The sequence below is a fragment of the Solenopsis invicta genome, chromosome 6 (assembly GCF_016802725.1).
Source record: "Solenopsis invicta isolate M01_SB chromosome 6, UNIL_Sinv_3.0, whole genome shotgun sequence".
NCBI classification, from domain to species: domain Eukaryota; kingdom Metazoa; phylum Arthropoda; class Insecta; order Hymenoptera; family Formicidae; genus Solenopsis; species Solenopsis invicta.
Window position 1 is genome coordinate 10,479,638 of NC_052669.1, and position 26,541 is coordinate 10,506,178.

Below are 26,541 nucleotides of genomic sequence, written 5' to 3' on the forward strand. Positions count from 1 at the left end.
AGAAAATTTATTTAAATATTAATTAACAAAGGATAGATCAAAGCATCAAAATTGGAATATATTGTTCTTCTATTGGTAAAAATTTTATTTTAGGTATTACACACACGCACACACATACAATTTCAATTCAATTGATAAATTGATGTTTAAGCGCGAATTTATTATTTGAGATTATTCGATATAAATCATTAAAAAATATAAACACGTAAAATGCAAAATAAATTGCGTTTGAAGATTGCGAAGATAAATATACAGAAGTGTCCTCAAATTCTGATCGATTTTTGTGATTGTATAATGATAACGTAACATTAATAATACAGATTGTACTGTCCTTTAATTCCAATTAAATGTGTATGTAAATCACTTTAATATTATTAGTGTAACAAGTCTTTAATATAAAATACAATGCATGATATTAAAAAAAAAAAAAGAGGGAATTTATCGATGAGTATCACAGAAAAAGCTGTGTGAATCACTCGTTTTGTGATTTACATTACACGTTTCTGTATCTTATCTCTTGTCAGAGTTTCTTACAAAGTATTTACAAAGTATTTGTGTCTTGTATTTTGTTCATTTTTTTCGATTCCTCAAATTTCGAGTTGGTAGAAGCGGCGTTGCGATAGGTTCGACCTCCGCAAATGAATCGTTCTCGAGAAATAGTTTTTTCCTACGAGTGCGCCTCTTCTCGGTCGATGTTTCCGGTGGTGGCAAAGTGGTATTATTTCTCGTGCTGCGCTTCGACTCGGACCCAGACAATTCGATGACCGGTATATTTTCCTGCTTGGCGGACAAGATTGCCTTCTTTCCGCGGCGTTTAGGTTGACGCGGAGCCGACGAGACCTCCTCCTCTTCCTCCGATGTGCTGTCGTAATCGTTTTTACCCTTTGCATTGCCTTCGTACTTGCGCAGTTTGTTTTGAAGCACCTCTATGCGATTCTGCAACTTCTTCGTATCGTCCTTGTTTGGCGTCGGTGTGATTTGCCGACGAAATAATTCTTGGTACCTCATCACTTCCCTTTTCTGCATGTCCAGCTCTTCCTGCTGATTTTTAACCAGACTTTCGTACTTGGTCACCGTCTCGTCTCGATTCTTCATAAACGCGTCCATCTCGCGTTCCTTCTGCGTTAAGTTGGTTCTCAGCTCGTCATTAATATTTCGCAGGCGCTCGTTTTCGACTTGCCGCTCCTTCGCGTTCTGCTCGAGCAAGTTAAATATCTTCGCACTTCTCTCGGAGTTCTCCAAACGTATCTTCAATTCTTTTATATGCTGCTGCTGTTGAAGAAGCGATTCCTTCGTCTGCGTTAATTCACTTATAGAACTTTTCAATTCTGCTTCCATCATGTTGTCGTTTCTCTCGGCAGCTTCATTAATCTGTATCATACGCTTCAGTTCTTTTTGCAAGGTCGTAATTTCAGTATCTTTCTCTTGCTCCTTAAGAGTTGTTTCTTCCAATCGATTCTCAAGTTCCAACAATTTCTTGTTATTCTCATTGAGCATCTCTTGTATAGAATTCTTCTCTACCTGACACGTTTCCAAGTTTCTGTTCAATTGATCGATATCACGTTTCAGCTTCTCTATAGTTTCAAAATTGCTTTCCAACTGCGATATCTTTTCCGCGTGCTCATCTAACTGATTTACACTCGCATTATTTGTATCGTCATCTTCTGTTTTCACTGAAACAAAAACGTTGTCTAATTTGTTTGTCGCTTCTTCTTCTTCTTTTTTATACTTTAACTTATAATCATCTAAGTCTTTTTGAGCCGTTTCCAGTTTCTCTAAATACTGTTGGGCGTTATCCTTTGCACCTAAGAGATTCTTTTCCAATCGATCAATTTCACATTCATAGTCTGCAATTTTCTGTTTGGAAGTCATATCGGAGCTCAGTAAAATTTCTTCCATCCTTTGTTTCTCTTCCGCAGCAAGTTCTAGTTGTTTCTTAAGTACCTCCGTAGAATTCTTATATTCGTCTACGATAGTTTTATGCGAACAATTTTCTTTCTTTAAAATCTGTAGTGTCTTTTTCATATCGTTCAATTCTTCAGTTAATTTGTTAATTTGTGAACATTTCTGTTCGTATTGTACTTGAATATCATCAAGTTGCTTAGTCAATGTGTCCAATTGTAATTTTGCATTGGCATCCACAACCTCGTCAGTCTGAACAGCTTCTTCTTTCAACAACTCGTTACTAGTTTGAATATCTTTTGATATTGTTACAGTCGCCTGAGTATTTTCTTCCAACTTATCTTTAACATCGTTGTAATCCTTATCATTTTTTATATCTACCTGACAACCTGTGTCCACCTGTTTAAGAAGTGTCTTTTCTACGGGATTCAAATTATTCAAATTGATCTCTTTAATTTCATTAAAATTAGTATCATTAGATGCTTTTGCATTATCTGTTCTTGAATCTTCTGATGTCTCATCGGAAATCAGTTCTTCTTTTATAATAACCTCTTCATATTCATTTTGACTGGTCGATTCTACCTCACGAGATTTAATCAACGCTAAGTTTTCGTTCTTTAATTTATTAATTTCTTCTTGCAATTGTAAAATTTGGTTTTCATTGTGGTGTTCCAATTTTTCTTCCAAAAGCTCTACCATTCTCGTTTTTTCCATCAAACAAATATTAACATCCTCGAGCTGCAATTCTAAATCTTCAATTTTTTCTTCATTTTCTACTATAACTTTTGCCTGCTCGTCAATCTCAAGTTCCCTTTTTTTCAAATCAGACGTAATTGTAATATATTCTTCTTTTGCTTCATTGAGAATCTCTTTTAGAGTTTTGATCTGTTCATCTTTAACAAGTAATTGCGATGTCAATTCTTTTATATAAATTTTACCGTCTTGAGTAGAGCAAATATCTTTTTGAGCAGTTTCTAGAAGACCTCTTGCAACTTTCAAATCCTCCTTAGACAAACCCAACTCGAAAGAAGCTTTGTTTTTTTCCACAATTAAAGTTTCGTTCGTTACTTTCACTTCAGTTAACGTTTTCTTTAAACTTTCATTTTTCTCTCTCAACTGTGTATTTTCTTTAATTAATTCTTTCACAGTTACATTAAGATTGTCATCTTCTTCATCGCTATCAGTGCACTCACTATATCTTCTCCTCTTCTTATTCAGTTGATTTAACTGTTTTTTGTAATATTCTTCAACTTGTTTCACAGTCCATTCCAGAGCGTCTTCGTGTTGGGTTTCAACATCGTTTATACGTTGCTTCCAATCAACTTCAAGCTCATTGATCATCGCAATGTATTTCTCAGCCATTTCTTGCCGAGTTTGAAAATCTCGAATTAACGCTGAATTCTTTAAAAGAGCAATCTCCTTTTTCAGTTTTTCATTTTCATTTGCAATATCCATATATTCTTCCGAAGTAATGTAGTCAGATTCGTTCTCTTCCACGCTATTTGTACGTTGCCAATCCACACTTTCCAATTCTGTGTCCCAATCGGTCACCGTTTGTATACTCTGCGTGACTATTTGCGAAAATCTCGATTTCAATTTCTTCTGTATTTGCTTTTTCCTCTCTATAACAATTTTCTTTGCAATAGCGGCAAAATTTAGAACATTCTGAGTCTCTACATAAAGATTTGGTAGAGGATTAACATTAACTATCAAAGCTAGATGCTCCTTTCCCGATAACGCTCGTTGGAATAATCTGGTTAACTTGGATTCTCTAAATGGTCCCACGGTATCTGTCTTTGTTCTAGTTAATTGTCCTTCGTGAATGGATTTCAAGCATCTGCCTAAGACCAGTAGACTAGTGTTAATATTTTGCGCTTCTTTTAATCTGTCCCCAATATTCAATGTCTTCTTTAAACGTTCCGAACCCGCCAAATCACAAAAGGAAAACCTATACAAATATTTAAGTATCAGTATTCTGATGATGTAGAAAAATTAATATAATAAATCTGAGCTTTTTTTAAATAATCATACAAAATTGCATATTATATTTTTTAAAAACTAAATCAAGTTAAAGTTAATAACTTATAAAATTAATTAGAAGTTAATTTTGAAAAGCATTATATGTATATAAATAATTAGGATGTAACTTTTTAAATTTACATTATTTTAAATAGCAAAACAATGGCAATATGGATCATCAAATAAATTTAATACTTTATTTGGAAATTATTTACTGAACAATAAAAAATAGTTTTTTATATTAAAATTATTTTTTCTTTTACACACCCACACGCACACTCAAGTAAATTTTTAACTTGAGAAAAAAATAATGAGAAGTTTGTTTTAAAAATGATTAGTTAAAAATTAATTAATTTAAATTTAACAAAGTTATTAACTCTTCAAACTTTATTTAACTTTTTAACTAGTTACTATCCATAATTTTATGTAATTATATAAAATATATTGTTAAACTTTAATATTTTGTTCAGAACAAAAACAAAGAAAATATCTTATATTAATTAAAAGTTGAAAAAAAATACATACGTGCTCAGTTCAACTGTATCGGGTACATTTTCCGCATAATATTTCAACAATATTATTGTGAATATACAATGAGACCTCGAACTTTTTGCGTTTAACGCAGTTGCGGCTACTTTTAAATTGTATTGTCCCGCCATCAAGATCTGATAAGCTTCCGCTGCTGAATTAACACAGATAGTTTTTAAACCTTTGATAAACGCTCTGCCATTGGAATCTGCTCCCAACTTTAAGGGTATTCTTTTTTTCTGGCATTCACTCGATAGTAAATCATATACGATTTCGTTATAGATTTCTGCAAACGAGATCCAAACTGAATAATGAGCATCGTAGCATTGACTGGGGCGAATTGATTCCTCTTGCAACAATTTCTGCATTTGTTTGTAAGTGTTCATGTACTGATGTTTATCCACGGAAATAAATGTTAGTAGTTTGGACTTTGCCTCAAGTTCCTGCGCACGTTCGAGGGCGTTGAGATTGACTACATCGTTATAATGTAAGGGTTTGTAAAATGGATTTGGTCTCGTTGTAATATTGTTAAACACAAACTCCAGGGCACGTGGTATAAGTCCAGGAGAAGTAGTAGTCCCTTGCAATGTGTATGACTTTCCTGAATTTGTAGTACCTATAAAATTAAATTATTGCCACTAAACATTTTGTGTGTGTGTGTGTGTGTGTGTACATGTGCGCGCGTTTTATATATATATATATATATATTTATACATATACATATATATATATATATATATATATATATATATATATATATAAAACAGTAAAGAATTTCTGTATTATTAGCATATCAACATTTATAAACAAAAATTGGGAAAAAATTAAAAATCATTATATTTGTATCTTTTTATTTGTATTTGATTTACTATGATATAGTATAGTAACATGTAACCTTGTAGTATTTACTATTATATTTTTTTATCAATCGTTAAGATTTATTGCAACATTTTTTTATTTTAAGCACATCTAAAATATTTAATACATTTAGATTAATAATTGATTTGCAATATTTATAAATAGAGTTACAAGACATGGATAAATTTAAGAATTTTTGAAAAGTTATACATTTTTTTGAAACAAAAAATTGAAATATATATATTAAAAAGAATAATTGTCTAGAATTATTATTATAGAAATAATATAGAAAATGTCTCTATATCTCAATAAATATCTATGAATTTTAATAGATATTAATTTATAAATATAAATACTTTGTCAAACATTAATTTTTATCAATGTGTTAATTATTTTGTTTATTTAAATAAATATTATAAATTCCAAAAGTTTTTAATATATATTTTTTTTAATAACCAGTACTAAAGAATTTTTCTTACCGTATGTCATTATAGTACAATTTTGTCCAGCTAAAAAATCTATCATCTGCTGCTGTACCGTTTGCTCAAATAATTCCAATTGAGTGGTCTCTGGTCTAAACGTTTGTGAAAAAGTAAATTTACGACATACTATTTCATTACTTTTGGACTGCTTGATACTTCCACTATTATCCAGTATTGGTAGCTTCGTGACCAATGTAGTGGAATTTATGATATTGTACGCTTCTTGCTGTTCCTCAGTCAACTTTAGTTTTTTGGGAAATGGCTTAAGTCTAAGATACACCTTGATAGTTTGTAAAGTCTGCAAGTCTGAATGTTCAGATACATTCTCATTAGTGGAATTTTCTTCTGTTTCATATAATGAAAGCAAATTCTTCTTCGTATCCTTTGAGGGAAATGGTCTTTGACTATATGCCAGAATACTTGGATCTCTACCAAATAGATATGACATGTCTTCTCGTGGATTTTCCGATGGACGAATTGAATCCAATGTATTCTCCATCTACACAAATTCAAATAAGTATATAATTATAATATTACATTCCTTAATTTAACAATTGACAATATAATTTTTATACTAATACAAATGATAACGTCATTCAAAGTATTATAAAACAATTGATAAATTATAATAATAGTACACAGAATTTTTAAGCTTTCAAAAGACAGTAATAAGACAAGAGAGCTACTAAAAGTTAAACCTGAATCTTAATGTACCAAATAAATTAATAATATAAACTATTTATATTTCTCCATTTCTAATAATTATTATTTTTTTAAAGATAGGTCAAATTCAACTCAAAATGTTCAAGTATGCTCAAATATTAATATATTTTAAATAAATTTTTTACATTACTATTTTTTATTTGGCATCTTAAGATTTATATATGCTTGAGTGTCAGCCTCTTCCTTTTTCTCTCTTCTTATTGTTTTTAAATAAAGTGTTTCAAATATTTATTCACATATGTATATATAGACATAAGTCGTAAGTGGTGGAAATTTTGCTATTAAATTTTCTTTTAAACCTTCTATTTTCATGTCTCAAAATAAGTAAAACATGTAAGTTTTAATAAGCTTTTCATATCACATATTCATAAATGATTTTATAAGAAAATAAATTAATCAGTAAACTTACTATTTATGCACTTATAATACACATTTTTAGAGAAATACGCATCTAATTCAAAAGTTCTCGAGTTTTTAATCCAGTTTAAAACAAATATTTATAGCTTACTCTCATTCAAATACATACCTTGTTAGATCAACTAGAAGACACTTTCCTCGCTAAAAGGGAACACAAGTGATTAATGTGTCACCGAACGTGCGAGCCCAGCAGAGTTCAATGATTAACATATAAAAAGTTGGATGTAAAAACACAAAAACAATATTTCGTACACTTGTCCGTACTGTATACTTGTTCTCTCACGACAAACGGTCATTTAATTCTTGAATTTTGTTTGGAGATGAAACTTTCGTCGGATTGGTTGTCAACCTACCCATGTCGTTGATTGGCTCGATAGTTTAGCAACGTCATTCAACGTAGACGAATCGCAATGGATCAATGAAAAGATAACCATAAAATACATACAACATAGTCGTGACATGTTCTCGACCAATGAGCATCCAGCATAATGTCGCCATATTCAATAAAATATTCTTTGTCCAAAAAGTTTAGCAGTAATTCAGTTTGATCAAAATTAATTTCAACGATGCATTGTAAAAAAAGGACCTTGAAAAATCATTCTGCTACATAACAAAAAAATTGGTCCTCCGATTGTGATTGACTAGTTTCATAACTATGAATATTATTAAACCCGATTAACATGGTGACGTATAAACGTAGTAATTAAAATATCACTTTCAGCAAAATTTTTGCAAAATTTCAGTAAAATTTGTCCGCCGGGGAAAAAAGAAGTGATCCTCCAGATTTACCCTTTTCCGTCATTCGCATTCTGACTGTCAGTACATTGCAGTACACGTTCCAGTATTATTAGAGTTCAGAGATAGAAAGAGGATTAATAATTAAAATTTCGTTGCATTTATGGAATTTCATCAAATTTAATAAAATGTTAAATTTATTGGATTTTTAATAAAATTAAAATTCTAGTATTTTTTTAATTTATATTATCCAAATTAGAATATAGTGTAAAGAGTTATTTAGTATATACATATAAATTTTCTATTTTTATTGTATTACATTAAAATGAATGAATAGAAAAAATTATTTGCAATGCATATAAATTACATTTCCATAGAGAGAATGTGAATTCAATGTTAAATGAATTACATTTTCAATCATTGTTTACTTACAGTAGCTCTGTGTGTATGTGTGTGTGTGTGTGTGTACGTGCGCGCGCGCGCGCGCGCGTGTGTACATGTGTTAATTTTAAGATTGCGCAACAGCCAACATCTCTTCTTGATGAATTAAATGTGTAGTATGATTCACGAGGCCCATCAATTTCGACAATGATGCAGCCCATGTATCTAAAAGAGCAGCTGGTTCTTGTGTACCAGTAAAACGAACTACACCAGCTGGACGATCCGTACGTGCACTAATTACTCCAGTCTCTACTAAATTGCAAAGACAGGATTCTGTTTCTTCGGTCGAAAGATCCAGTAACTCAGCCATGCGAGTTAATGTAATTTTGGTGTAATATTTAGCCATAATCCTTATATTCTAAAAATAAAAAAAAAACCAAGTTCTTTGTATATACATTTCATACACAAACAAGTAAAACAAAATTATCGACAAATTTTATAAAACATGTCTAGTGTAAAATATTTCATAAATTTTATGATGTAGATTTTCTTTTATACAGAAAATTTTTGGAAAAAAAGTTTGAAATATTCTAAAAAAGAAATTAATAGAAAGAAATAAAGAAGATAAAAAAATTAAGTCAGTTTTATTTTTAAAAATCCTATTCTTATAAATGTTAGTATTGTGAATAAACATATTGCAAACATGATGACTTTGGATTCAATTTTTGTTAAGAAACTATCAAAGCATCTTTTGAAGTAAAATCCTTGAATGCTCAAAAATTAAAAATTTTTTTTTATAATTAAATATTAGAAAAACAGATTAAACAAAGAAGCTCTGATTAATTTTAAATAGATCTTATCTAGTGAAATAGTAGTAAATATTTATAATTTTGAAAACTAAAATATAGCAATAATTTACATTGCTGAAGGAAGATAAACTTAAAATAGACAAAACATTCATAATAAAAAAGAACCTAATGAAAGTATGTCATTATCAAGTTGTACCATACAAAGTCATTTATATAAATTAAAATAAAATATTTTTTTGGAAAAAAAGTATTATTTCAATCATAATTTGTACTGACAATATTAAAGCCTCTATGTTCATTTTTTAAAGATGCAGAATAAAATTTTCTGGACATTGAACATAATTCTTTCAGTAATACAACTTTCTCTAAAAATCAAATTAATATTCCTGCTTGACCTAGTTGTGCTATGCTAGCTTACATTTATAATTTCAGAAAATAATTTAAAAAATTTAAAAGCACAATATTATTATAAATTGGAATAACACAAACTGAAGAATGTTTTATTTCAATTTTAATAATTACACTCAATTTCTAATTCCATTGTTCAAATATTAGCAATTTTGTATGGTACAACCTATTATACACTATCGTTTAAAAGTTTCAATATGCTTATGTTCTAGTTATCCTATAAATATACATGTTTTGAATGATATAAACTTACATGTTCTACAACGCGATTTCGCAGATCTGCCCATCGTTTGCATCCTTCTTCAGTCGAAGACGAAAAAACCTCAGTTAATCTGAGATCTCTCTCATAAATTTCGCATAATCCTGACCACTTTATCAATTCGGGATTGACAAATAAGCGCAATAATTCTCTACGGATTGTTTTAGTTCATTACTTTCACAGAGAATCATAAACAGATACTTTAAATACTTTTAAAATAATCAATCATTACTTGTAAGTCGGTATCTCGTCGAGGAGCTTATCAGCAAGTAACCTATGAGTTAAATCAGCCTGCTCAGGTTCGTGTGGTGCGAGTACAAGGTAAAGTACTGCTCGAGAAAGCGCGATATGTCTTTTCTCTGAATCGTCTCGAATTGCCGGAGTTTCCAATACCGCTCGATTATGTCGACACAACTCCAAATGCCAACCCTCATGACGTGCAAGTTCCATCATCAAACTAAATATAAAATATGATTAATTAAAAAAAAAATTACATTTTAATATTTTTTTAAAATTAACTTTTAATTTAACTTGATTTAATCTTAATGCAACTTTTGACATAATCAACTTAATTTCATAAGCCTTTAACTTAATTTAGTTTAAAAAATATCAACTTATCAATTACTCTCTTAAAACTCTTATAATAAATTGAGGTATAAAATATAGGTATATACGTACTCATAATACTTTAATTTCAACGTCTGAGTTTCTTCATCATTTTCATCGCTGAAAAATTTAACGTTAATTTTCTTCGCTATAATTTGAGTTCTCATAAAATCTTGTTTTGCCAAACAAAGTCGCATTTGTTCTAAAATAAGTGAAGCTTTCTCTCGACGTGACATACTGCCATATGTTTCCACCTATGCAATGTGCTCTAGTTAGTATTATTCTCTTTATAAATTTATATAATATAATTAAGTTTTACTGAAGTAACGCGTTTATTATTGCTTTAAACTATAAATAAATTATAAATTACAAATACCTGTAATTCAAGCATTACAGTTGCAGCGCCTGCAATGTCTCCCTCTGCTTCTTTTATTTTGGCTAAACGATGTGTAAGCCTTGCTCTTTCCACTTCCACATATATCTGTGTAAAAAAAATCTCATTTAGTGTAAATCATAAAATTTTTAATTAATATACATTAATGAGTCTCTTCTCATCTTTTCACATAAACATAAAAACTTGATTTTGAGAATAAACTTTTGATTGCTATAAATCCATATAAACATTCCTGAATTTCATTAAAATTGTTTCATCATAGTTTTCTTTAAATAATTTTCTAAAATAATATTGAGTGTTATAGAAGAGATTTTAACAATTTAAATGCAAACAAAGTGTAAGAATTTCGAAAAATTATATTTATAAAAAAAATAGAGTTTAAAGAATATTATTAAATTTAAAAAAATAAATTTTATGTACTATTTTAATATAACATTAAATGTAACGTTATATTTAAATAATTCATTAATGAGTGAAAGTGTGACAACAGCGCTTGTATTATTATATTTAAATTATTATTATAAACAATCTTCGATTCTTTCTTCATCAGTATTACAAAGACAATATTGTTAAATAATAAATTATTATTTTTATTGCATAAGTTTTCTTGATTATTTCGAAGATGGCAATGTCAAAACCTCTTTTGTTAAAAAATGCGTTTGTGTGTGTGTGTGTGTGTGTAGCATAAATGTATACACACATCACACACACTTTGCGCGCACACATGCATACCTTTCCTTCTGTAACCGAACGAAGAGTTTCTATTAGCTTAACCATGGTTTCTTTATTAGGCATTTTGTCTATGTAAGTACAGCATTCTTGAACCATCTTTGTAACAGCTTGCTTAAGTTGAGAGCGTCTCTTAGACAATAAAATTATATGTTCGTTAAGTGCTGACCAATTTTTTGCCTCCAAACAAATTTCAACTATGGCTATAAGAAGTCTAGAAGTTGATGGCATATCAGCAGCCTGTAAAAAAAAAAGTTTAAAGGATTATCCATGTTATTGTGAAAAAAATCATGTGTACCACTCTGTTCTTTAACATACATCATTTTTGCATGTTATTATACTCAAAATAAAATTTATTTTTTAACCATTTAACACAAGATTCATTAGGTCTATCTTTCTTTTTACAAGATAAAAAATAATCACTTATACAGGGTATGCAAAAAGTGTGGAAACCCTTAAATATTTCCATTTCCTTGCATTTCATAAAAAAATGTTTCAGACAAAAGTTGTAGTGTTTCAAAAGATCTATTTACTGATCTTATCAGTTTGACCTTGGATGGCGTCGCCAAGGTCAGATCGAAATCACATTAACTTTTTTAAATAAAACACCCTATTTTTGATTCAATAATCTACTAGCTGGTGTCAAGACCTTTCCAAAACACTACAAGAAAGTTTATTTTCGTTGAGTACTTTCCGAGTTGTGAGGCTTGAAAGCTATGGTGTACTGTAAATTTCAAACGTTACAACTCGGAAGTACTTAATAAAAATAAACATTCTTGTAGTTTTTGGAAAAATCTTAAAATAAGCTACAAGAAAATGCAATAAAAGATATAATGTTAGAGTATCGATAGTTTTCTAATTAAAGGGTATCGGTACTTCCCTAACATTCTATATTTTTTATTGCATTTTCTTGTAGTCGATTTCAAAAGCTTTCCAAAACACTATAAATAAGTTTATTTTCGTTAAGGACTTTCAGAGTTATGACGCTTGAAAGTTACAGTACATCGTAGCTTTCAAGCCTCACAACTAGGAAAGTATTCAACAAAAATACATTTTCTTGTAATGTTTTGGAAAGGTCTTGACACCAGCTATTAGATTCTGGAATCAAAAATAGGATGTTCCATTTAAAAAAGTTAATGTGATTTCAATCTGACCTTGGCGACGCCATCCAAGGTCAAATTGATAAAATCAGTAAACAGATCTTTTGAAACATTACAACTTTTGTCTGAAACATTTTCTTGTGAAATGCAAAGGAACGAAAATATTTAGGGGTTTCCACACTTTTTGCACAGCCTGTATAGTAGGATGTAAACATTTCTTATTTTACAGTATTGATACTTAACGGTTCTCGTAAGTTTCTCTAAAGCTAATAATTGATCCAAAGCGTCGTGTAGCTTTCCTTCGGTAGCCAGTTTCTTGCATTCTGGAATCTTTACATCACAAGTGCTGCTGTAATCCACCTCCATCTTTATTAGCTTGCCAGAGTTATCCATTGCTGCCTCTGCCATTTCAACCGTTTATGCAATGTACCTAACAATGTTTAATTTCACGTGGAAACAGACACGATAAGAAACTATCGTTATTTATAAATACATATTAATATTTTATATTTTAATATATTTTGAGGTTAAAACGTCAGATTTGAAAAACACAATTGTAGATGCAGGTATTAAGTACAGGTAAAAGATAAATAATCAAAGATATAAAAATGCAAGAATTTAATCACAAAATAACTAACAAAAACATTTGTGTTTGATAACTAACCTACAATAGTAAATGACACATTAAAAAATCAAACACATTATTTCTCATTTTAAAGAAAAAAATATTTATAAAATAAATTATATATACGTCACAATATAATTTTTATTATTGCTTTGTGTAGGTATTGTTAACTGAATAATTTAGGTTGAAGTATAATGAAATATACCCAGCTAAATTGTCGGTCACGATCAGCCACAATGAGAATGGATGACATGGATGAGAATCAATGAGAATGGAGTAAGGAGAATTCACACTTGTGAGCTTTTTTACGATCACGTGACATATCGCCATATTGGTTGCAAAAAGCGCCATATTGATTTAGAAAAGCGCCAAATTTCAAGATAGAATTAACTATGGTGGAAAAATATATTTTTCCACCATGGAATTAACATAGAATTAGCGCCCGTTTCTTAAATTATATTTTAAAAATATTGATATAAAACATTAACTACAAATTCTATAATCACGCAATTTTTCCAAAAGTATTTTTATAGATTTGTTACAAAATTTTAATCGTAACTCAGTTTTAAAAAGAAAAATAAGTGCAATTAATACATCCTAGTTAAGTTATTTTGAAATAATCGTTTGATGTTGTAACTTTAAATAATAAAAAAAATTATAAAAGCCAATTATATAAAAACTTATATACAGAATAATAAGAGAAATTATATTATGTGAAAGAAACCACGTAGTTCCATTTAAAAAAGTCAATGCAATCTTAATCTGAGAAAAAGAAAGCTAAAAATTGTTATTACTGCGTTTTATCATCAGCTGAAAATTGATTAATTTTCAGTGAAAATTGTCGTATCATAAATTGAAAAAAAAAAAGAACAACATTATGATGAACTTCCTATGTACACATACATACACACACTCACACACACACACACACACATACACATACAAAACCATTATAAAATTGTCAAACTTACAAAATTGACATTTTTTGTTTTCTAAGAAAAAAATTACAAAATTCAAAAATCACTATTTTATTGAATGTAAGCGTTTAAAAACAAAAAATAAATTAATGCATTGTTTTAAGAAATCATAAAAAAAGATTTGATCAAAAATAAAAATATATAAATTATACATATGGATGCACAAGGTACAATTGCAGCCAAGGTAAAATTATTTCCTTATACAATTATATCTTAAAATTATTTTTATTAAATTATTCAGAAGATATATAGATCTGGAAAATGTAAAAAATGTAAAAAAAAACTTAAAGGGTTTTTATGACATTATAAAAATATAAAAATACGTGAATTAATACTAATAAAAACTATTTATATAGGTATTTTATATATTAGCATGGATGTTTGTCGCGAGCTATTATTTTGCATGGGGTAGTAATGAGCCAAGCGTAGCTGTTGTGTCTATAGACGAATCTGGTTGGATTACGGATGAAATTTTGGCTAACGAGATAACACGTCAAGGAACAACACTACAATGAGAGAAAGGATTAAAAAACTTTCAAAAAACATTATATCTTTTTATAGTTGGAAACTAAATTAAATTTTATATGATAACTTTATTGTGTATTTGTTTTCCATTTCCAATCACTTATGGTAACAGAGATTAATTATAATTTCAATAAGGATTCTCGCATAAAATCTAATATATAAATAAATACTTCTATGCAGTCCTCAACCATGTAATGTACAATAATTATATATTAATACACAACTATCATTTCATTTTCCTTTTTACATTTTTCTTTCATCAAAGACAATAGAATCGCTGCACCAATGAACAAATAACAACTTAACATAATTACATTTTACAAGTAAAAAAAATAATATTTTAATCAAATCTGTATAAAAATCAGATCTAAAAAAACATTTTTCTATTTATTATTTTAAAGCTTTATTGTTTTATTGTTTTTCTTAAACAGTTTAAAAAGATTCATATTTAAGATCTCATCATTTCCGATTAGCTTGATTAGCCAATTACTTATAAAAGTATTATATTTTACATAAATAAATTCTAATTTATAGAAAATAGTCAAGAAATACAAAGTAACAATCAATTTTAAATTTTACAGTTGGCCATTTTTAATTTAATCAGCTTATTAAGTTAATCAGAGATAGTGAGATAGTAAGCTTTTAATGACGATTGATGCAGTAATCCTATACACGCACACGCACGCACGCGAAATGAATAATTTCATTAATAACTATTTATATATTTATGGATACATTGTATATATTTGTACAGAGATACATACACGCACACGCACGCACACGCACACGCACACGCACACGCACACGCACACGCACACGCACACGCACACAATTCTATTATTCAGTTTTACTATTAATTAAAACATCATTTTCGTGGATAAAATTTTGTTCATTCTTGATGTTTTCTTGATTATTTTGAAGCTGCGCTTGCCACATTGTATGATAAACGGTACCATGCGAAATTAATTCTTCGTGTTTACCTCTCTCAATTATCTCACCGTCTTTCAAAACAAGGATTTCATCTGCGTGAATTATCGTGGATAATCTATGCGCTATAATGATAGTCGTTCGTCCAGCACACACCCTGTTCAATGCCGCTTGTATATTACGCTCTGTCTGTGTGTCTAAAGCACTCGTGGCTTCATCGAGCAATACTATTTTTGGCGCCTTTAATATTGTACGTGCAATTGCTACGCGTTGCTTCTCACCACCGCTTAGCCTAAGTCCTCTTTCGCCAACCTAAAAATAAAATTATATATAAGCAAACAAATAATCAGGACTGAATACGTTAATATTTTTTAAACCAAGTTAAAGTTAATGACTTATAAAATTAATTTAACTATGTTAAAAGTGTCGTGTTAAAGTCAAATTAAAAATTAATGCTAAAAAATATATTTATATTTAATTAGAATATGATAATTCTTAAACATTATTCTAAATAATAAAACAGTTATAATATGGATTACCAACAAAATTTAATATTTTATTTATTAAATAAAGTTTACACAAAATAAGAAAGATTTTATCATTTATATGGAAATGTATTTTTTTACATAAGTAAACTTAAAAAAAAAGTTAATAATTTAGTAAGCTAATAAGTCTAAGTGCTTCACATAATTAGTTGAAATTAAACGCTAAGTCTTTTAAAATTAATTAAACTAAGTTAAAAGTTAATCAATTACTTTTTAATCAATTACTATTCAATCCTTCATGTAATATTAATACAAACATAATTGTAAGACAAATTTATTCTTTTTGTAGTAGCAATATTTTACACATAAATACTGCAAATAAACTTATACTTGCAGTATTTATGTGTAAAATATTGAAGTTTATGAAACCAGCCAGCAAGAAAAATAATAACAAAAGGGGTACCTAGAGTCTAACTAAATTTAAAAATTACACTAAAATTATCTTAAAAAGAATCAAATTTACATAAGGTAGTAATATTTTTACAAACCTGTGTTTCGTAACCATTTGGAAATGTGAGAATCTTCTCATGAATATCCGCGTATTTCGCAGCAGCAATTACATCCGCCTCTGGCGCATCGATACGACCGTACTGAATATTATATTTTATAGTGTTGTTAAACAGGACTGTATCTTGCGGTACAACACCTACAAATCGTAAAATTTTCTCAAAATAACTGTTTATTGAACATTCAGTTTGATAAAGTAAAAAAATTATAATGAAATTTTGATGAACTTAACGTTTAATTAAATTTGATATAATTTTAATGAATATGCAAGTGTTAATTATTTTTCGCTAAAAAAATTATTTTCTGCATTTAGTAAAAGACAGATATTTTAATGAGATTGTAATTCAATGACAATGTAATAAAATTCTAAAAATTATTAATACTATTTAATGAAAAAGTAAGTTTCATTGAAATTATAGTAAATTTAACAAAATTGCAATAAAAAATCGCAGATGTTTCGTAAAAACAAATATTTTATCGAAAGTAATACATACAATTTTTAATAAAATTTTAATAAAATCATTGATTAAAATTATTATTATTCTAAAATGAGCGTAAAATACAAAATGTCATCGAAATTTCATCAACATTTCATTAAAAAATTTTCCACCAGAAACAAAATGCCTCAAGTTACCAATGCTATTTCTTAGAGACTCCTGTTTAACGGTCTTTACATTTTGTCCATCAATTAAAACTGCGCCTTGCTCAACGTCGTAAAAGCGAAATAGTAGTCGCATTACGGTACTTTTTCCAGCACCGGACGGACCAACTAGCGCTATAGTTTTTCCCGCGGGTGCGACAAAGCTGACATTTCTAAGCACGAGTTTCTCGGGAGTATAGCCAAATGAAACATTCGAAAATTCCACTTGTCCACGCTTGACGTCCAATAATTCAGCTCCTGGTGCATCTATCACCTCTTGCTCTTCTCTAAGTAGGTCGAACATATTTTCCATATCGACAAAATTTTTTTGAATAGCCCTTTAGACAAAAAAAATCATGTAAATAAAAGAAATAAAGTTGTTTAACAACTTACAAAGCAATGGTCAATCGATAACATGTATGTATAGTGTCCCAGAGAAAGTGGACAATCTTTGTTTCGCTTAATAAATTTTAACACTCATTTTCAATCAAATTTTCCACCAGGTTATTTTTACTTAATCTGCATACTCATAAGATTATTCATTATTTCTAGGACACTTTGTGTAAACATTTTTGTACATTTTTTATTGTTCATATATACTATAAATACGTCTGTTTTTAAATATCTCTTTGCTATAATAGCATAACTTAAAAATTGTTATTTTAAGTGTCATTTATAAGTTTGCAAAAAAGAGAATTCTGATAAGAATTTAATACACTGAGTAAATAGCTAATGATATTTTAATTTCTTTATAATTGTTAGACCAAATCAAAGTGTTACATTCAAACCTTGTTACTTTTTTTTTTAGTTATGTCATTGTTGAGCAAAGTGTAGTAAATGATTGATATTACCTGTAATATGTACCAAACCAATTCAATGGAACATAAAGTTGTATTATATAACTAGCGAACAAGACGTAATCGCCAATTGTTAAACCTTGATGGGAGACAACCTACAAGAAAATGAATTTATCATTGTATATAATTCGTCACTGCAAATAAAAATTATTGTGTTTATAATAGCTACATAATTTTTATGAAAGCACTAACCATGTGTAAACACAGTAGCGATCCAGATAATAGACCACCACAGACAATTATGTTTTGCAAAGTATTCAAGATATTCAGTGTAATCATAGACTTCCACTCTTGTATTTGGAACTCTAAAATTGCCTTTCTATAGCTTTCCACCTCATACGCTTCGGCATTGTAATACTTGACCGTTTCAAAGTTCAGTAAACTATCGACGCTACGTGCTTTCTGTGCATTGTCGGCCAAGTTCATTCGTCTTTGGAATTTTGTACGCCATTCCGTGACCGCAATCGTAGCAGCTACATCAATAGACAAAATGTTAAACAGGCAAAGACTTGAATTGAAAGATTTGAACACAATTCTGACTACATATTAATATAAGTTATTGTTATTATCAATATTATTATTGTTATTATGCTTACCAATATAAAGAACCATAGTTGTAAAAACAATCAGACCAAACCATTTGTTAAATGCGCTGACAAAAAACAAAACTGCTACGAGAATATCAATAATGGTTGGTACAATTGAAAAGAGGATATAATTAAGTAAATTATTGATGGAATCTGTACCACGATCCATGACTCTTAATACTTCGCCAGTTTTTCTTCCAAGATGCCAACGCAAACTCAATCCATGCAAATGTCTAGAGAAAGAATATAATAATAATTATCATAATATAATTATAATTGTTATAATTATAAAAAGAAATTCTATTAAATAAAATTCTATAAAAACAAATTCTCTGTTTAATAAGTACTGCAATGGCAAAAATAATGCAATGGCAGATTTTTTTTTTCAAAGTAAATAATCTTGATATTTGAGAAGTGATGTAACTTTAACTCACCTGAATAATTCTATTTCTACCTCACGAGTGGTGTATTGTTGTATACGGATCCAGAGAAAGGATCTTAAATTATTTAACAAACCCATACCTCCTGTACCACCGCCTTGCAGAAATTTAAATGTTACATATATCAATACTATATCCCATCTACAACAAGAAATTGCAATTATTGGCAATGTTTTTGTGACATGTGATGAATAAACGACGAGATACTCATCCACGCGCACCTAAATTCTACAGGAGCAATCGTTACACTGTCCACAATTTTTTTATTGTAAATTGGTACATAAAGATTTATCAAACGTCCACACAGCAGCAACATAAAGCAAAATATCACTCTTAATTGAAGTAGGAAATCTGACTTTGGCCATAAAAATGGTGCTAAAATCTTAGTCTTGTACCACAAATTTGCCCACGTGGAAACATTATCTGATCTCTACAAATATTTTTGTATAAATTAACATTTTCTCACTGCAGCATCCTTGGTAGAAAAATTTTAATAAAGAACATCAGTAAAAAGACCTTTTTTTTGGCCCATTTCTTGGATCTTGAATTTTAAACTTTTCTTTATGCCAAATAGTACTATATAATGGAACATTAATCCCAGAGAAGTTTTAAGATGAGTATAAGCGCGGTTCCGGAGATATAAAGAATTAAAAGTGATGGTTTTTCATAACATAGAACACCATTTTTAGATTTCTTTTCTATTGTTTAAATAAAAATTACTATTTCCCATTGTATTTTTGCGCGCTGAATACGAATCTGGTAAGTAAATTGCTCTACCATGTCAATTTCTTAAAAAAGTGTCAAAAATGATCATTTTTACTTCACCATGGCTTTAAAAAAAATCTATTTCTATCTAAAAATCAATCTAATATATATATATATATATATATATATATATACACACACACACATATATATATATATATATATATATATAACAAAGTGAAACACTGTTTCTTATGAATTTTTATCTCGGATTGAAATATGACCTTAGTTTTCATCTAATATGAAAACTCCTTGAGATAGATGGAGTTGAAGTGACACGTGACACTGCCTTTCATGGATTGAGATGCTTTTCTACTGAGAGTCCCCTTGTCTCTCACAGATTGGGGTGCTTTTTTAATGTAAGTGATAGATTTTTAGATAGATAGAAATAGATTTTTTTTTAACTCCATGGTGAAGTAAAAGTGATCATTTTTGATACTTTTCTAAGAAATCTGACATGATAGAACAATTTGCGTACCACATTCATGTTCAGCGTTCAAAAATATAATGGGAAATGGTAACTTTTATTCAAACAACAAAAAAGAGATCTACAAACGGTGCCCTGTATTATAAGAAACCATCACTTTCAACCCTTTATATCTCCGAAATCATGCTTATGCTCATCTTAAAATTTCTTTGGGATTAATGTTCCATTATATAGTACTATTTGGCATAAAAAAAAGTTTGAAATTTGAGGTCCAAGAAATAGACCAAATTTACTGATGCTCTTTTGATAAAATCTTGATGACATTTTGTTAAATTTCATGTTTATTTTAGAACATTTTGACCAGTAATTTCATCAAAATTTTATCATAAATTCATTAGTTTCAATAAAATGTCATTATCATTACAAAATATCTGAATTTTTTATTGCAATTTCTTTAAAAATTCTCAATTTTTATAAAATCTTACTTTTCTATTAAATACTCAATAATAATTTTTCATTAAAATTTTATTACATTTTCATTAAATTCTTATTAAAATATCATCTATGTTTTATTAAAGGCAGAAAATCTGTCATCCATTTCATTAATAAATTTCAATAAATTTCATCAAATTTAATGAAAAATCAAGTTCATTGAGATTTTATCAAATTTTTTCTGCCAGGTAGAAATAGTTTACTTTTATATATTACTTACTCTTTGATAATATCGTGATCGTATAATTGTGTCATCATGAAGTGTGCGATAATCGGAGTCAAAATTGCTAGCAATGCCGGGAGCTCGTAAACCAAGCGCAAAAATCAACAAGTTACTAACATATCGCAAAATGAATAGAGCCATTTCAATTTGATCTGTCAAGCTACAAAAAATATCAGAATTAAATAAATTAATTTTGGAATTATAAGTAATTATTTTGAAAAGATTGATTAAAAAAAAGTTTTTTTGTTCACACATTTTGTAAAATCCTTTTATTTTTAATAGAAACTTACGAATTCAAGTGAAACCACCATTCAAGTTTTCCAATATTAATTAAAACAAGATTTTCAGCAACAAACGCTAATGTCCAAAAACCAAGTAGCACCAATCCATGACCATGCGGTGGCACACTTGGTAACAATTTGTGTCTTTCAATTTTCAGTATATAGATTGAGTATGGATAAACAATCACTGTCAATACTGTTGTTAGTATCTGCAAAAATATTAACTTTCACGCTATTGTAATAATTTATAAAACAAATTTATTGTCAACTATTTTTTATTTTTAATGAAGTAAAAGCATAAATAAAAAAAATCTTTCATTAAAAAAATGTTTGTTCAAATATTTTTTATAATAAGCAAAAGTTGGAAAAGTAAATGACTCAAAATTACCCTATACATAATAAATGGAAAACTCAATTTGAAATAAAGACTTATAATGTACAACAATTCTTACCATATACCCATAGACCATTCCATCGTCCAAAACTGTGGCTTGTAAAATTATTCTGATCACACTTAAAACAGGAACGAGATACAACACAAACTTTTGTAAATTATACAAATTGCTTCTTGGCAATGTGCTCTCATCAGTTTCTGTTCCATACTTGCGGTATATCCAAAGTTGGACAGACCCAAATATAATCAAGTACAAAGAAATTATAGTGGTGCAAACAGTATCCATGAAACATTTGGACACACCATGATTAATCCAGATATCGTTGAAAGTTATATTTGGTGGGCAATATCTCATTGTATCCATATTGATGAATATTTTGTTACCAGTCTCAAGTATTTAATATCGTTGCATCATTCAGCACTTTTTTCTCCCACAACATGCATCATGAGTCTTTGTATAGTTCAAAGATGCTACATATATATATATATATATATATATATGTATAATATATGTATGCATCAAAGCTCATATACTTAACAGAATTTAAATTAACACATCTGAAACATAGCATTGGTAATCATTGGTAAATACATATTAATATCTACATACTGTATTTAAAATTTATATAAATTTACAATAAGAAGCCATTTGTGTGCATGGTGTGCATGCTTTAGCAAATTATTAAATTTGTAAATTTAAGATTCGATCGAAATTATACATTTACCTTAATTCCGGTGTTATTTACGATTAACTGATGCCTGTGTCACACACATGTAAAGAACATTTGGTATTTATCGCAAGTTTGATACAATCGCAATAGGTATAAAAAAAAGAGAAATTATAAAGGTTCAATAACAATGTTGATTACGTAAAAATTTATCGATTTATACTAATCTCAATTTTATGGTTCGGATTTTTTTGTAAAGAAATTGTACTGTCATTCTTAATTGCTTATTGGTCTCCTCCACTCCTCTCCAAACTTATTTAGGCTGCGGTCCACTTAACGCTACAAATGCTTCGAAGCGTTTGATTAACCAATCGGAACAATGAATTTTACAAATTGACCAATCGAAAAAACTTAGAAGCATTTGTAGCATCAAGTGGACCGTAGCCTTAATAGCGCTTTCAAGAGTTTCGAGGGTAGTAGATTTTAACCCAATCTGAATCGGGTTAAATGACGCTTATGTGAAAATCATCCAATCAGAATTTAAAGTAGATCACGTAAGAGTGCAGTTAGAGCGAGCGTTTAGAGTCCCTAGAAGTAAGAGTCTGGTCAATCTTGTCCTGTTTTTAATTGGTTCGATAAAAAATGGTGGAACCAATGAGTGATGACTGAGTACGCGGAACAATTTAAAAGCCGAAGAGTGAAAAATAAATATAAGAATATATTTTGTTACAACCTAGCGAAGATAGGCAAGTTATTTGCTCACAGAAGCAAAAATTAATCATATATGGCTTTGTTTACACCGAATACTTGATACTCGTAATATTTAGTAACTTTCTATTCAATTATCTTAATTTCAGTAATGAATTTAATGAATATTATATTAAGCTGGTACAATATGAATCAAGATAATTAATTAAATATAGATATCACGTATGCATTTACACGTATTGTCGAAATTAAGACAATTTAATAGAAAGTTACTTGTTAGTATGCGTGTCAAGTGTTTGGTGTAAACTAGGTCTTAATAGAAAATTACTAGTTAGTACGTGTATCAAGGCTGTGTTCCGTTTTTACTGGCAGTGCAGTAAATGTGACGTCATGACAGTACACTGTCACAACTGTTCCAATATTACTGCATTACTGCCAGCACTGCTATAGCATCGTATTTCGGAACAGCATAGTAGCCATATTGCACTGTAGCTACCTCACCTTGGAAGCTGCAGTAGTCACAGTGGCAATATGGCTACCATTCATGACGTCATTGATGTTACTAGATGCTGTCGCAGTGCGCTGCGTACCAATAACGGAACGGATTTTTCACCACTGCCAGTACTGGCAGTTATATCGGAACACAGCCCAAGTAGAGTCCTATATAAAGAGAGAAGCGACATCGAACCCCCACCACAACCTTCAGTATCCAAATGAGTCCTCCACCACCATTTTGGGACCGCTCTAACGTCATCAAACACCATTCGTATCATTCTACAAATAGCTGTGGTCACAAAATGGCTGCTCGCTTAGCCAATCAAGTATCAATCAGATTACCAATCAGAGCTTCGGACATCAATGTCGCTTCTCTCTTTATATAGGACTCTACATATGACGAGTGGTTTGTATTTTCGGTCAAGAAAATAAATTGAAAACAATATCATGAGCCATTAATTAAAATAGGAAAAAAGATTATTAAAAAAAAAATAAAAGAATTATAAGAAAGATTAATCATTAAATATGCAAAATACGTAATAAGAAGATAACATTTATTGATAAAATGAAAAATTAAAAACAAATAAAATATAGTATGATTTATTGAACTATATTACATTAACAATATACAATAATACAAAACATACAATAATATTACATTAATCATTAAACTATTCATGAACATTCAACAGACTCGTACAAATAAACATTCAACATAAACATTCAATATATTGATAAATAATAAACATAAATATATTTACTTTATGAAATGTAATATGATGTGACATATCTTTCAATAAAATGAAATAATATAAATAAAATGTCTATTAAATCAATGAGTGCGTAGCTATAGTTTTGTTGTTAAAAATGGGTTTATTTAATCGTCCTGGCTGACAACTTTTTCTTAGTTGAAATTTGATAAATCGAGTTATTGTTTTATGTAGTAACTATAGTAACTAACACTCCATTATTAATTGAACTAGAAGATTGGCCAGGGGGTCTATCATGTAACATTTCCTCTAGGGCGGAAACGTGAAAAGTGAAAAGTTTCATGTGAACTGCACGATCATAGGCTTGTTTTCTATTCCTGCACTAAACTGCACTGGAACGTTTCTTCTTGCTTTCACTAACTTTCAAATATATATCTATTTCATTTTAAGTGCACACTAATTCAGGGAGTTCAGGAACAGAAAACAAACGGCATGTACAGTCGTTTTCATTATAGTTGCGACACTTTTTTTTGGATGCATTTCTGAACGCGCAACTATAACGAGAGATGAGAACGACTGTAATTGCGGAGGTTAGCGCGAAATGTCAAATGTTGATATACAAGGTGTCACAAAGAAAATTTGGGCACCTTGGAGGAAATATAAGATAAGTATACTCGCAAATATTTTTCAAATAGAGTTTATAAAAAAATATTCGCACATTTTTCGTATAGGATCGGCTTTGGTCTAATTGAGCTTTACATATTCGTCATTACAGCAACGATGAGCTGAGATGCTTAGATGTAGTTAAATAAATTATAACTACAATAAATATAAAAAATTAAAATTTTAAATATTTGTTACAGTTATAATTATAATTTATTTAACTACATCTAAGCATCTCAGATCATCGTTGTTGTAACAACGAATTTATAAAGCTCAATTAGACCAAAGTCGATACGGAAAATGTGTTATTTATTAATTAAAGCTAACTTTTTCTTATTTTTAGAAGAAGTAGAAGATACAAGGATGATATTGAAAGAAAGGTAAATAAGATGTTAGTTTAATTACGTAAGACGTAAGAAAAATTTTGTAATATACAATTTATTATTTGCATAGGTATCACTTTCTGGTCCATTGATGCAACAAGCACGCAACATTTTGAAACAGATGGATGGTAAAGTGATGAAGAATGAATTTGATATTCAAATTCTTGATTTATTGGCGAGTTCTTGGCCAGACAGACCACCAGTTGAGAAAAGCTGGAACTATTGAAGGTAATATTATTTTAAAGTATGCGGCTCTTTATATTTTATTATAATATTTATCTATTGCATTATTTCTTAAAAGGATATGAAGACTGGTTTATTAGAAGAAGGGAAAGCTACCTTACTCACGAAAATGTCTTTGGAAGAAGGGAAGCCAGATCCTGTCACATAGAGGATAAAATATTCGTTGCACCACCGAACTTATGACAAGTGATATATTTATTCCAATTATGTTTGCACCCATTGCTTGTGCGACAGCATTGAAAATATTACATTCTCCATGGAGGTAAAAAATGATTATTTCAGTGTAATCTTTAGCTTTATATATGTATACATAAATCTTTTAATAACTTTAGCTTTATATATGTATGCATAAATCTTTAAATATTAAGTTAGAAAAATATATATATATATATATTTTTTTTCTAACTTAATACATGCGTTGTTTCTAGGTGAATTAATTTGGCGTCAACAATGTGCGAGATTTAATACCAAATGGACGTAATACAGTTATTGTTATGGAAAAGATTTATGTATACATATATAAAGCTAAAGATTACACTGAAATAATCATTTTTTACCTCCATGGAGAATGTAATATTTTCAATGCTGTCGCACAAGCAATGGGTGCAAACATATTTGGAATAAATAAATCACTTGTCATAAGTTCGGTGGTGCAACGAATATTTTATCCTCTATGTGACAGGATCTGGCTTCCCTTCTTCCAAAGACATTTTCGTGAGTAAGGTAGCTTTCCCTTCTTCTAATAAACCAGTCTTCATATCCTTTTAAGAAATAATGCAATAGATAAATATTATAATAAAATATAAAGAGCCGCATACTTTAAAATAATATTACCTTCAATAGTTCCAGCTTTTCTCAACTGGTGGTCTGTCTGGCCAAGAACTCGCCAATAAATCAAGAATTTGAATATCAAATTCATTCTTCATCACTTTACCATCCATCTGTTTCAAAATGTTGCGTGCTTGTTGCATCAATGGACCAGAAAGTGATACCTATGCAAATAATAAATTGTATATTTATTACAAAATTTTTCTTACGTCTTACGTAATTAAACTAACATCTTATTTACCTTTCTTTCAATATCATCCTTGTATCTTCTACTTCTTCTA

The 26,541-nt window shown here is 29.4% G+C and overlaps 3 protein-coding genes across 5 annotated transcripts; all 3 read right to left on the bottom strand.

Moving 5' to 3' along the window:
- Nucleotides 1-59: 59 nt before the first annotated feature.
- On the bottom strand, nt 60-7,802 carry LOC105193679 (kinesin-like protein KIF20B). Its single transcript, XM_026140635.2, has 4 exons — nt 7,039-7,802; nt 5,787-6,288; nt 4,447-5,065; nt 60-3,850 (listed from the first exon to the last, which is right to left on the bottom strand). Exons 2-4 carry the CDS (start codon nt 6,286-6,288, stop codon nt 571-573), a joined length of 4,401 nt encoding a protein of 1,466 aa, XP_025996420.1. The 5' UTR covers nt 7,039-7,802; the 3' UTR covers nt 60-570.
- A 145-nt stretch (nt 7,803-7,947) lies between these two features.
- Nucleotides 7,948-13,304, bottom strand: LOC105194503 (26S proteasome non-ATPase regulatory subunit 12). 2 transcript variants are annotated; one of them, XM_011159447.3, is made up of 8 exons: nt 13,181-13,304; nt 12,594-12,780; nt 11,254-11,490; nt 10,504-10,608; nt 10,200-10,381; nt 9,754-9,978; nt 9,516-9,672; nt 7,948-8,463 (listed from the first exon to the last, which is right to left on the bottom strand). In XM_011159447.3, the coding sequence occupies exons 2-8, from the start codon at nt 12,756-12,758 to the stop codon at nt 8,173-8,175; spliced, it is 1,362 nt and encodes a 453-aa protein (XP_011157749.1). In that variant the 5' UTR covers nt 12,759-12,780; nt 13,181-13,304; the 3' UTR covers nt 7,948-8,172. The 2 variants fall into 2 exon arrangements, with proteins under 2 accessions (XP_011157749.1, XP_039306200.1); XM_039450266.1 differs by lacking the exon at nt 13,181-13,304 and adding an exon at nt 13,015-13,034.
- A 1,198-nt stretch (nt 13,305-14,502) lies between these two features.
- Nucleotides 14,503-22,665, bottom strand: LOC105194504 (ATP-binding cassette sub-family B member 6, mitochondrial). Of its 2 annotated transcripts, XM_026140636.2 has the most exons (12): nt 22,288-22,665; nt 21,621-22,120; nt 21,178-21,377; nt 20,885-21,047; nt 19,202-19,410; nt 18,975-19,121; nt 18,550-18,773; nt 18,146-18,426; nt 17,948-18,048; nt 17,091-17,434; nt 16,438-16,595; nt 15,315-15,716 (listed from the first exon to the last, which is right to left on the bottom strand). In XM_026140636.2, exons 2-12 carry the CDS (start codon nt 21,924-21,926, stop codon nt 15,315-15,317), a joined length of 2,535 nt encoding a protein of 844 aa, XP_025996421.1. In that variant the 5' UTR covers nt 21,927-22,120; nt 22,288-22,665. The 2 variants fall into 2 exon arrangements, with proteins under 2 accessions (XP_039306201.1, XP_025996421.1); XM_039450267.1 differs by lacking the exon at nt 22,288-22,665 and having other exon boundaries at nt 14,503-15,716; nt 21,621-21,926.
- Nucleotides 22,666-26,541: the final 3,876 nt, after the last annotated feature.

Excerpts from the sequence above, each read along its gene's own strand:
- LOC105193679 (XM_026140635.2), bottom strand. The coding sequence starts at position 6,288 with ATGGAGAATACATTGGATTCAATTCGTCCATCGGAAAATCCACGAGAA. Across the intron at positions 5,066-5,786 it reads TTGTACTATAATGACATACG|GTACTACAAATTCAGGAAAG; the intron begins GTAAGAAAAATT and ends TTAATTTTATAG. Across the intron at positions 3,851-4,446 it reads GATACAGTTGAACTGAGCAC|GTTTTCCTTTTGTGATTTGG; the intron begins GTATGTATTTTT and ends ATATTTGTATAG.
- LOC105194503 (XM_011159447.3), bottom strand. The coding sequence starts at position 12,758 with ATGGCAGAGGCAGCAATGGATAACTCTGGCAAGCTAATAAAGATGGAG. Across the intron at positions 10,382-10,503 it reads CTGTAATGCTTGAATTACAG|GTGGAAACATATGGCAGTAT; the intron begins GTATTTGTAATT and ends CACATTGCATAG. Across the intron at positions 9,673-9,753 it reads GACGAGATACCGACTTACAA|AGAATTATTGCGCTTATTTG; the intron begins GTAATGATTGAT and ends AACAATCCGTAG.
- LOC105194504 (XM_039450267.1), bottom strand. The coding sequence starts at position 21,926 with ATGGATACAATGAGATATTGCCCACCAAATATAACTTTCAACGATATC. Across the intron at positions 19,122-19,201 it reads ATTGCTCCTGTAGAATTTAG|ATGGGATATAGTATTGATAT; the intron begins GTGCGCGTGGAT and ends TTCTTGTTGTAG. Across the intron at positions 18,049-18,145 it reads CGCTACTGTGTTTACACATG|GTTGTCTCCCATCAAGGTTT; the intron begins GTTAGTGCTTTC and ends ATTTTCTTGTAG.